Genomic DNA, 12,690 nt, shown 5'->3' with positions numbered 1-12,690 from the left:
AAATAACCCCCTTCATGCTGATCAAGACCCATCCGCTTCGCGTCATTCTGTCTTCCACCCTCATTCTGTTGGGTGTTATTTTGAGAGAACCACTGGCTGGATGTACATTATCCCTTACAAAATGTAAAAAAAACAATAAAAAAAAACACTTTAACCTATGCAAAGTAGCTACATCTGGAAAAAATAGACAACAGTACAAAGTCTGTTTCTGTCTTACATTCAATGATTTACAGCACATTCATCAGAGAGGAGTCTTTATTAAACACTTTATATGAGAAAATTAATTTTAAGCTTTTCTGAAACCAGGGATAGAATAAGGCGTAAATTATGGGATTAATGGTGGAGTTCAGTAAGAAAAATGTTACAGTAACATCTCTGACATAAAACAACTCAGCATTATATGAAACCACTAAAGAACAAATATAATATGGCAGTAAACACAGGAGAAACACAAAGACCAGAATCCCCAGCAGTTTCGCAGCTTTTCGCTCTATTTTGTCACTGACTCTGTTTTTAGAGGATTCTTTGCTGTTGTAAACTTGAAGGGCTCTTATAGCAGTCACATGTTTCCGAGCAATGACAAAAACATGAGTGTATAATATTATGATGAGTGTACATGGCATAAGAAACACAATTAAGAGATCAATGAAGGATGAAACCCCATCTATAGTAGAAACACATTCACCTGGACATATGAAAGTGAAATTTCCATTAATGAAGAGAATAGTGAAGTTATAAAGGAGTGAAAACAGCCAGTTAAATAAAGTTGCTATGCAGATCACAGTGGGAAAGATTTTCTCCGAGTAAAAGAAAGGAGAATGTAAAGCCAGAAACCGATCAACTGCTATTAGAGCCACAGTGTGAACAGACACGCTTGTTGCTTGAAAATTCACTAATTTAAAAACCGAGCACATCACTGGTCCAGAAATCCAACATGACTCAATGAGCCAAGGCAAATAAAGTGGCATCACAAAAACTCCGATCAGCAGATCAGATGCAGCTAAAGAGAGGATGAGAATGTTAGCAGGAGTGTGGAGCTGCTTGAAGTGACTAACTGAGATGATGACCAGCAGGTTTCCACACACGGTCAGAAGAGCCACAGCTGCTGCGGACATATACAGAATCACATAGACAGAGAAAGAAACAGATCTCTCTGGACAAGAATATTCCTGACAGCCATCAGTTTGATTCACTGCTGTAAGATCCATTATAAAGTACTTGGAAGAAACATCCAAAGATGTTGTTCCCTGTTACTTCATTTATATAAAGTTCAGTACATAACCACAGATCTATGAAAATGCTATTTGTCTCTCCAGCAGTTCTGAACTGCTCCTCACTGAAACACAGTCACTCCTGGAGGCTCCACAATAATGACGTTATACAATCTAAGTTGCCTTTTTATACACTTGACATGTTGACTCTTTCCAAGACCTGGATCACCATCAAGGGAGAAGAACATTCTGCTGGGAGATCAACTGATTTAGAAAAGTTTGATACAAAAACATAGATGGACTTATACAGGCTTTCACTGCATAAAATTAAAAACTTCTAATCTTCAAATCTTTGATGTGTAATCATCGCCGCGTTCAAATAGGCCTACTTTCCTTTTATATGTGAAAAGTATCTTAACTACACTTTGCTATTACATGAGGCCACAAGAGAAGATTCATAAATGGGAGAGAAGCAGCATGAGTATAGAGTAAGATACGACATTCATGGCGGATGTAATATGTCTGGATTGTGTTCACACAAACATAGCTACTTTATTAAACATCTTTTATGGTCACAAAGTAAGTGCTTCATAGCCTACCTGCTCGGACAGTAACATGATTATTTTTGGAGAAGTAATTCATTAAGGCATGTGATGGATTTTTTAATTAATCATAACTAACATTTATTTTTACATTTACATTTATTCATTTAGCTGACGCTTTTATCCAAAGCGACTTACAGTTGCTATATATGTCAGAGGTCGCACGCCTCTGGAGCAACTAGGGGTTAAGTGTCTTGCTCAGGGACACATTGGTGTCTCACAGTGGATTCGAACCCGGGTCTCTCACACCAAAGGCATGTGTCTTATCCATTGCGCCATCACCACCACCAATTTTTATTGCAGGAACAACATTCATATGCAGTAGACAGATGTGAGTTTGTAGGGAAGGCCCTTCTATGAACATGGTTTGAATGTGTTTCCCGTCAGGATCAAAGTGTTACCTCTCGAGGGTGGAAGGCCAGTGACAAAATCAAGGCCCAAATGTGACCAAGGATGAGAGGGAATGGGTAGGGGCAGGAGCAGACCAACGGGTGGGGGGTTCGAAGTAGAGCAAACCAACAAGAACTGCCTGACGTCCGGGCCCATGGAGGGCCACCAAAACCGCTGGCGACAGTGACAGGTCAGCTTGGATGTGTGTCCCCACTGTAGGACTTCAAGGCGCAGTACCGCTAGCACAAAGAGTCGACAGACAGGACTCCCTTGGCACCCCCTGCTAATGACAGGCCTTCTCCACTCTCTGCTCGATGCCCCAGGTAATGGACCCCACCACCACTCCTCTAGGGAGGATAGTCTCTGTCAGTGTTTCACCCTCGGGGGCCCCGAACAGCCAAGAGAGGGTTTCAGGTTTGACATTCTTAGATCCTGGTTGGTACAAAACTGTGAAGCTAAACCGGCCAAAAAAGAGTGCCCAGTGGGCCTGACGAGAATTAAACTTCTTGGCCGAGCAAATATATTGAAGGTTTTTATGGTCAGTCCAAACTAAAAAGGGTTGTGCCAACCCCTCCAAGATCGCACGCTGATGAGAGGAAAACGGGACCAGTGAGCTGAAACCCAGCCGGCAGCAGAGAGAAGGCCTGGAGAGATCAACAGAAGAAGATGCACAAAAGAAAACAAACGGCACTGGAGCCTCAAAACAGGAGTGAACAAGACACGACTGCAGTTAAATATTAACAGGCTGGGTCGAAGTGTAGCGGGAAGCAAACACAATGATCTGACACAAGACAGACAACACGAGGAGAATAAATAGGGGAAATAACATGAAAGGTAATCAATAACAGGTGCAGGGACGTGATGCAGGGAACAGTGATGATGAACGAGGTCAAACTGTCAAAACAAAGCCATGTGCTCCGGGACAACAAACCACACAGACAAGGGAACATAAGGACAAGAGAACAGGTGAATCAGACCGGAGACATGACACCTAAAGCTGCCTATCTCAGCTGCCATGTCATCAAGCGCCTCCGAAGGCCGCCTCAATTTTAAGGATCCTTAGAAGGCAGCCTTCAATTCAAGTCCTTCATTCCGCTCCTTTTGAAGATGCATCAAATCCTTTGCGTAAATTATCCACAATCCTTTGCACACATTCCAATTCACGAATAAGAACTGATGGAAAACGAGTCAGCACTGAGCTTGTCTGAATTAATTTTGAAATGTAAGACAAAAATAATGTTTTCGGAGATGAAGGCATACATGTAATCTTTTGTTTTTGTTTAAACACTAAACACTAAACTGCCAATAATGTAAGCCAATGGTGGACCACAGACGATTGCCATTCACTCTATTGTATTAGTAGAAAGCATGCATTGTATTGTACTAGCATCTATTGATGAGGAAGATTCTAAAAGTCTCTAAATGACTGGACTGAAGAAGGACACAGACTAGGATGCAGCATTCAGTTTGAGAAGCACTCTGTGACTCTTACGATTCGGCTCCCGTAAAAGTATTGTAATAAGAAATATTAAAAAAATCTAAATGATTATGTGAGTTAATGAAAAGGCTTGAAATCACTGAGGTATTCACATAACATGCAGTCAGATTGCAACCTTTACACACTAAAGACATTTTTTTTTGTAGTTAAGACTTTATCTTTGAAAACCCATTTTGTATAGGTGTCACGTATTCAGTCACCACACCAACTCTGTCACCTGTACCGCACTGCACTTCCCAGGATCCCTTGTTTCCCAACTGCACTCCATCAGCCATCACCTAATTACATCAACACCTGCACCTCATCATCAGCACTTACTATAAAGAGACACTTCTCCTGCACTCCCTTGTCTGGTCTTGTCGTTCCCTCAAAGAACACTTAGTTTGACATTTATTTTATTGAGGAGGAATAACCCCTTGAGATGGACCATCTCGTTTTCGAGTCACTTACCTGACTCCTTACCTGCACAATAACTACCATAACGATTTGTCTTTAGTCATCTGCTTCATTCTGCCGTCTTCAGTCATCTGCCTCGATCTCCATTTCAAAACCTGCAACAGATAAGACCATTACTTATCCAGATATCCATCCTGAACACTATATTCATCAGTTCACCTGCTTCCATTGTTGCGATCACATACTTCTGCAAATAAACCTGTTGATTACTTTACCTGTAAAGTATGCATCCTTTTGTTTCATGACAATAGGCTATAAAAAAAGCACTATATTCAATAATTCTAATTATTAATTTCATTAGATTATTGGACCCACTTGCATTGTTATACAGTTTACTGACACAATGTGTTCACTGTTATGTTTAATATGAAAAAATAATAAAAACACATTGACCAATGAGAAGTACATCTGAAAAATAGACAACAGGAAAAAGTCTGATTCTCTCTTACATTCAATGACTTACAGCACATTTATCAAAGAGGAGTCTTTATTAAACACTTTATATGAGAAAATTAATGTTAAGCTTTTCTGAAACCAGGGATAGAATAAGGTGTAAATGATGGGATTAATGGTGGCGTTCAGGAACAAAAATATTACAGTGACATCTCTGACATAAATTAAATCAGCATGGTCATATGGAATCACTAAAGAACAGATATAATATGGGAGTAAACACAATAACCAGAATCCCAAGAGCTATTTGCTCTGAGTAAACAAAAGAAGAATGTAAAGCCAGAAACCGATCAACTGCTATTAGAGTCACAGTGTGAACAGAAACGCTTGTTGCTTGAAAAGTCACAAAAATGAAAACCGAGCACATCACTGGTCCAGAAATCCAACATGACTCGATGAGGCAAGACAAATGAAGCGGCATTACAAAAACTCCGACCAGCAGATCAGACGCAGCCAAAGAGAGGATGAGGATGTTAGCAGGAGTGTGGAGCTGCTTGAAGTGACTAACAGAGATGATGACCAGCAGGTTTTCCACACACGATCAGAAGAGCCACAGCTGCTGCGGACACGTACAGAATCACATAGACAGAGAAAGAAACAGATCTCTCTGGACAGGAATATTCCTGACAGTCATCAGTTTGGTTCACTGCTGTAAGATTCATTATGAAGTACTTGGAAGACTTAAACATAGTGCTGTTGCCTGTGACTTCTCTCATATGCAAGGATGCAAGGATTCATGGATTCTGAATTCATCATCTGAAACAGTTTACACTGACTTCTGGAGGATCCACAATAAATACGTTTTACAATCTATGCTGCCCTTAATACACTTGATATGTTGAATTTTTCCAAGACTGGCAGTGTCAAGGGAGAAGGACATACAGATCAACTGATTTTGTTAATCTAGAGGAAAATAGATGAAGAGTGTCATATAGAACTCATTCAAAGACATATGTGGGCTTAAATTAAGCATATGAAAAAAAAAAAAAAAAAAAACATCCCGAAAACTAGCCTACCTGATATTGGCAATGTACCACAAATGTGACTTGCAAAAAATTTTGATTCAACTACTTTTAAAGGGATAGTTCACCCAAATTTCCCCCAAAAACTTTAAGTGTCCTTCAAATAAGACACTCATTCATTACCCTTATAGCAATATTGTGTCGGCCCAGATCTGCCTCAGACCTGACACGGCATTATAATTAGGCTACGAGGAATAATGGAGCAGACTGCTTGTGACCTGTGCCACAAGCATCAATAGTTACCATCAGCAGTTAGCCAACATCATCCGATCACATTTTGTCTTGGCTTTCTTTGCTATTGCAAAGTGTTGCACACAGACATTGTTACAGCTGGCAGAGAAAAACTAAATATAAAGTCCAATAACGCAACTAAAGGAAACACGAATCACCATAATGGTGACTTCAAATGAAACTAGAGCTAAACTAAATCTATCTAAATTTAGATCCAAATCGAAATAAATTGATAACTAAGCATTTCTTAGCACCCATTTCTGAGTTACAAATAAATCAAACAAAAATGACATGAAGACAAATGCAGTCTTATGGACACATGTACAGCCAACAAATTACAATTCGTGTTGGCTTTGAAAATGGCCCACTTTGGTTTACTCAAAGATCTTGCTGTGCATGCTCTCAGAGACGTGAGGTTATATGAAAAACCCTTACATGGAGATGGATTGGATGTATTTTATGTAAATTACAAACATAGGCATGTAGTATCACTTTTAAAATAAACCGAATTAACACTGTAGAGAAAAAATGTATGTTTACACACCTGACTATGCTGGGAATTATTCTGTGAAAAGGGTACCTTACCAACCCACTCTTCGGCATCTGGATTGTGTAGTTACGGCATCTACCAGCAGGGGATAACTAGACCATGCTAACTATACCATGACCTTGATGCAAACCAGGGTTCCTAAAATCTAGGCCCCAGAGTTTAATTCCAAGCCTAATCAAACACATCCGAAAAGTTAATTAAGGTATTCAGAGTTACGAGAAAATATAAGCAAGTATGCGAGTTTGATCAAGGTTTGAGCTGTAGAAGAATGTACATTTTACATAAATTCGTCAAACTGCAGTAAGTAAGTTTTTATTCACTCTAAACACACTATAAATACTCTTTGTAAACAAGAACAACTTATCAACAATGGAGATGTTTGACTGTTTTAGCCTTGAGGTGAAAGACAGAATTATGCATTTCTGTATGTGAATATACACTATATTGTCAAAAGTTTTGGGACGTCTGCCTTTACATGTACATGAACTTTAATGACATCCCATTCTTAATCCGCAGGGTTTAATATGGAGTTGGCCCATGCCCCCTTTGCAGCTATAACAGCTTCAACTCTTCTAGGAAGGCTTTCCACAAGGTTTAGGAGTGCGTTTATGGGAATTTTTGACCATTCTTCTAGAAGCGCATTTGTGAGGTCAGGCACTGATGTTGGACAAGAAGGCCTGGCTTGCAGTCTCTGCTCTAAACCCAGACTTGTTCATCAGATTGCCAGACAGAGAAGCGTCATTCGTCACTGCAGAGAACACGTCTCCAATGCGCTAGATTCCAGTGGCGACGTGCTTTACACCACTGCATCCCACGCTTTGCATTGCACTTGGTAATGTAAGCATGCATGAACATTTTAAATATTCCATATTTTAAAGCATCAATCTGATGCATTTTGAGATGCATTTTTTCCCAACCTGGGGAGAGCTGGAGAAACTTAACTTCAGCCATGAGTCAAAAGAATTATGTCCTCTGTAGCGTTAGCTAATAATTTTCCACCGGAGCTTTAGCTAGCTGACTAACGTTGCGTTCTCTCCTGCTGTGTTCAACGACTCAATTCATCAAGCAAAGCCTATGTCAACAGAGCTCCTGAGTAACTTAGATATAGCCTACCAGAAAATATTAGGGATGTCCCGATACCATTTTTTCTGAACCGATCCAATCCGATACCAAAAATTCTGAGTATCAACCGATACCGATCCAATACCAGCGCAGTTTTTTTTTAAATCAAGTAGAATTTCTATAACTCTGTGTGTTGAACTGATAATCCCTCTTTTTGTGTTAAACACAATCTACTTAATACAGACTACTTCATTATAAAGAAAAACAACAAATCAAAAAAAAACAAAACATATATATGATCATAACCTATGACAAAAATTATATTATAAACTAGATCAGTGGATAACTCAGTAAAATTTAGTTTAGAAAAACAATAATTGTATACAATCTGAACATTTAGTAAAAAAAACATTATTTAGTGGGGAACAAAGAAACAATAAGTGTAGCACTAAATCTGGTAAAACGTTACACATTGCTCTTTGTATTGTTGTAAAATACATTCATGAAAAACAAGATAAAAATCAGAAAGATCAATTATTATATATATAGTCTACTATAAAATTAAGAGATTAATGAGGCAGCAACATAATGATAGATAGGACAGAACAGAACAAAAAAGGCTATTAATAATCTTTCTTTGCGCAAAAGTATTATGATATGAATATGAAAGACTCCTATAGGCTACAGTACAGTGCGGCACAAAGCGCTTATGCGCATCCCGAGCGCAGAATGATGCGCTTGAAGCAACACAGAGTCACAGCGCGCAGAAAGGTTAAAAGCACAAAGGAAAGGCATATCGATGCATAGTGTATTATACAGTATCTATCTATGCAATAGTTTATTGAGCCTTTTCTTTTAACAGTATTACATTTCAGTAACTGTGCGCGTGAAGAAACATGATTGTGCTCTCCAGTGTTGTGATCTAACAGACACACGGTAGAAACGAACATTAAGGTACTGGTACAGCAATACAGTCCAGCAAGATAGTCATTTTATGCGAAAACATAGAACTTTATCTGCAAATAAAGTATAATAATAGTAACATTGAATCATCTTGGAGAGAGTTTCATCGTTGACTGTCGTAACCGAACGCGACGCGCTGTTTGAATGGTGAATGAAGAATGACTGACAGCCGCAGCGGAGGAAAAAGTTTACGTGAACTTGAATTTAACGACTTAAATATTTATTTCTATCTCACATTATACGTATGTATGGCTTCATATAGTATACCTTCACGAATGGGCTTATTGCACAGGTGGCAACCTATCACGGTACCACACTTGAATTCAGTGAGCTCCTGAGAGCGACCCATTCTTTCACAATTTTTGTAGAAGCAGTCTGCATGCCTACAGTATGTGCTTGATTTTATACAACCTTAGCATGTGGCCATGGAAGTGATTGGAACACCTGAATTTAATGATTTGGAGGGATGTCCCGATACTTTTGGCAATATAGTTTAACTGTATTTGTAATGCCAAACAGTATGATGTCACATCTGACCTGCTCCACCATGAGGAGGACAGTAACACTCATCCATCCCCACAATAAATTGACATTCATTAGATACTCATTATAATAGTCAAGTCAAGTCAAGTCATCCGCATTTATATAGCGCTTTTAACAATGTAGATTGTTTCAAAGCAGCTTTACAGAGATAAACATATAATTTAAGGTAAGAGATTGGTTTGGTTTTATAGTGGTTCTTGAAAAAAAAAAAGTCCAGCTAAAGTTAGTTTTGATTGATTCATTTCCGTCTAAATGATCATTTGTTATTAAATTAGGGGCCGCTAAGACGACACCGTTCTCTCTAAACAGACTTTAAACGTGAACCTGTGATAGACGCTGATGGCGTTCACATGCGCATTAAGAATTGATTCTATAGTTATGTGCGTTTGAATATATGTGCGCAGGTTTGTAATTCCTTACAAACCATGCCTAAACAAACTACTTGTCTCGCCTATAAATTTGATGCAGAATTGTATTTTATCTTATCACTTTGGGTAGGTACGCGAACCGAAAAATTCCACAACGCTTTATCTGTAGAGTGGTATAGGGATCCTCCATAGGGAGAGGCTAGTTGGCACTTCAGCACTGCATTGTCATCAGGTCCAGGTGAAAGTCCTGCGTCAGATCTGGAAACGGCCTGGATCCGGCAGGCTGCGGAAAAACCTCCGGATAAACAAAGACACTAAAATTAGCGTAGATGCCATTCTTTTTATGATGTAACGAGTACATCAGGATTTAAGGGAAGTGTTCCCAGTTCCGGCTGACCTAATCTAAGCAGCCTAATATTGAATTATAGAAGTCTATAGAGTGTTATGTGAATGCTAGGTCAAAGAGATGTGTTTTTAGTCTAGCTTTGAACTGACAGACTGTGTCTTCTTCCCGGACAATGTTAGGAAGATTGTTCCAAAGTTTTGGTGCTAAATAGAAAAGGATCTACCGCCAGCAGTCGATTTGGATATTCTAGGTATTATCAACTGGCCAGAACTTTGAGATCGCAATAGACGTGAAGGACTATAATGCGTTAAGAGCTCGCTCAAGTATAGGGTCTTAGTGTAGCCACTTTTTCAAATAAATACCTTGGATTATGTTTATTTTCTTTTAATAGGGTTGAAAAATAAGCAGATCTAGCAGCTTTTAAAGCCTCTCTGTAAGCAATCGAGCTCTCCTTCCATGAAATCCGAAATACCTCTAGTTTTGTTTTCTTCCAGTTGCGCTCCATTTTTCTGGCCACTCTCTAAAGGGCCCGGTTGTGCTCTTTGTTCCACGGCGTTGGACTATTTTCTTTAATCTTCTTTAAGCGCAACGGAGAAACTGTGTCTAAAGTGCTGGAAAGGAGAGAGTTAAAAGTTTCTGTTGCAATATCAAGTTCTTCTAAGCTATCTGGGATGCTGAGACGATGAAACTGATTAGGAAGATTATTGACAAAGCAATATTTAGTGGCAGAAGTGATAGGTCTAACATACTTGTAACACGGAGTTGGCTTTGCAGCCTTGGCTAAATGTAATTTACATGAGACTAGATAATGATCTGAGATGTCGTCGCTCTGCTGCAGAATTTCAACAGCATCAACATTGATTCCATGTGACAATATTAGATCTAGAGTATGATTACGACAATGAGTAGGTCCTGACACGTGTTGTCTAACTCCAATAGAGTTAAGAATGTCTTTAAATGCCAATCCCATTGCATATTTTCCATTATCTACATGTATATTAAAATCACCAACAATTAGGACTTTATAGAAAGTCAGCAAATTCTTTGATAAAATCTTTATGGTGCCCCGAGCGCCTGTATACAGTTGCCAGCAGAATTCTCAAACTTGATTTATCGTTTACATTATATATTTTTACATTAAGCACCAACACTTCAAAAGAAGTATATTTAAAACTAGATTTTTTAGTGGTTTTGAAAATATTATGTTTTTTGGATTTCCAAATTCGGGGAACAGAAACAGTCTCTATATGATGATATCTATGAAAGTGGCTCTATGTAATGGGATTTATCTGACCTTGGTGACGCGAGGCCGCTAGCAGACGGTCGGTTTAGCCAGTTTGTCTGCTTCCTGACCTGAGCCCCAGATTGTCATGTTTTAATTAGATTAATAAACTCGCTAAATGTTAAAAAGAAATAGAGCGGATGGGCTAAGTAGGTTAGAATTATAAATCTAAAATTAAGCATCTGTATTATATGATAACAAAAATTCTCAAACAACATAGCAACCAACAAACATTTTACTTATAAACAATGCAGACAATAAGCATGCTTCTTGAATAACGTGCCTGGTTTCATTCATCACAATATAAGATAATACTATTTTAACAATAGGCTAATGATGAAAAAGAACATCAGGAAAAACTAAATAAACATCTAAAAAGCAAAGGAAAGACATTTGTTTGACATTATTCCTTTTTAAGAGCTTAAAGAGAACACATTCATTAGAGAGGAGTCTGTGTTAAATACTTTAAGAGTTAGAATTATTTTTAAACTTTTCTTAAACCAAGGGTATAACATAGCGTAAATAAGCGGATTAATAGAGGAATTAAGGTAAAAGAGAATCAAAACACTGTTGATAACATTAGAAAATGAATCATCTCTTAAGAAATTTGTTAAAGAAAAAATATAATAAGGAAGTAAACACAGGAGAAACACAAAAACCAGAATCCCGAGAGCTAATGCAGCTTTTCGCTCTGATTTGTCACTGACTCTGTTTTTAGAGGATTCTTTGCTGTTGTGAACCTGAAGGGCTCTTATAGCAGTCACATGTTTCCTAGCAATGACAAAAACATGAGTGTATAATATTATGATGAGTGTACATGGCATAAGAAACACAACCAGGAGATCAATAAGGGATGAAACCCCATCTACAATATAAAGACATTCTCCTGGACACATTACAGTGAAGTTTCCATTAATGAAAAGAACAGTAAAGTTATAAAGGAGTGAAAACAGCCAGTTAAATAAAGTTGCTATGCAGATCACAGTGGGAGAGATTTTCTCGGAGTAAAAAAAAGGAGAATGTAAAGCCAGAAACCGATCAACTGCTATTAGAGCCACAGTGTGAACAGAAACGCTTGTTGCTTGAAAAGTCACAAAATTGAAAACCGAGCACATCTCTTGTCCAGAAATCCAACATGACTCAATGAGCCAGGACAAATGAAGCGGCATCACAAAAACTCCGACCAGCAGATCAGACGCAGCTAAAGAGAGGATGAGGATGTTAGCAGGAGTGTGGAGCTGCTTGAAGTGACTAACAGAGATGATGACCAGCAGGTTTCCACACACGGTCAGAAGAGCCACAGCTGCTGAGGACACGTACAGAATCACATAGACAGAGAAAGAAACGGATCTCTCTGGACAGGAATATTCCTGACAGTCATCAGTTTGGTTCACTGCTGTGAGATTCATTCTGAAATACATGGAAGAATCATCAAAACATAGTGTGGTTCCCCTCTGACTTCCTTCATATAACCACATGCGTAACCAGCTAAAGATCTCTTAAGATGCTATTTGTCTCTCCAGCAGTTCTGAACTGCTCCTCACTGAAACACAGTCACTCCTGGAGGCTCCACAATAAAAGATTTTACAATCTTTTATACACTTGACATCTTTAATCTTTCCAAGACCAACAGCATCAAGGGAGAAGAACATACAGTTGGGAGATAAACTGATTAGATATCTACCTATCTCTCTGGACAGGAATATTCCTGAC

General features: G+C 38.7%; 2 protein-coding genes and 1 pseudogene across 2 annotated transcripts; all 3 read right to left on the bottom strand.

Annotated features, from left to right (window-relative positions):
* Positions 1 to 227: 227 nt before the first annotated feature.
* On the bottom strand, positions 228 to 1,208 carry LOC143728746 (trace amine-associated receptor 13c-like). Its single transcript, XM_077219584.1, has one exon. The coding sequence runs from the start codon at positions 1,206 to 1,208 to the stop codon at positions 228 to 230; it is 981 nt and encodes a 326-aa protein (XP_077075699.1).
* A 3,408-nt stretch (positions 1,209 to 4,616) lies between these two features.
* On the bottom strand, positions 4,617 to 5,354 carry LOC143728993 (trace amine-associated receptor 2-like; annotated as a pseudogene).
* A 5,979-nt stretch (positions 5,355 to 11,333) lies between these two features.
* On the bottom strand, positions 11,334 to 12,583 carry LOC143729462 (trace amine-associated receptor 13c-like). The gene has a single exon (XM_077220740.1). The coding sequence runs from the start codon at positions 12,453 to 12,455 to the stop codon at positions 11,391 to 11,393; it is 1,065 nt and encodes a 354-aa protein (XP_077076855.1). The 5' UTR covers positions 12,456 to 12,583; the 3' UTR covers positions 11,334 to 11,390.
* Positions 12,584 to 12,690: the final 107 nt, after the last annotated feature.

The sequence above is a fragment of the Siphateles boraxobius genome, unplaced genomic scaffold, assembly GCF_051911475.1.
Source record: "Siphateles boraxobius isolate OS27281-9 unplaced genomic scaffold, OSU_SipBor_1 8, whole genome shotgun sequence".
Lineage (NCBI taxonomy): Eukaryota > Metazoa > Chordata > Actinopteri > Cypriniformes > Leuciscidae > Siphateles > Siphateles boraxobius.
This window is presented reverse-complemented; position numbering and strand designations above follow the sequence as displayed.

Coding starts and splice junctions, on each gene's coding strand:
- LOC143728746 (XM_077219584.1), bottom strand. CDS start 1,208: ATGGATCTTACAGCAGTGAATCAAACTGATGGCTGTCAGGAATATTCT.
- LOC143729462 (XM_077220740.1), bottom strand. CDS start 12,455: ATGTGGTTATATGAAGGAAGTCAGAGGGGAACCACACTATGTTTTGAT.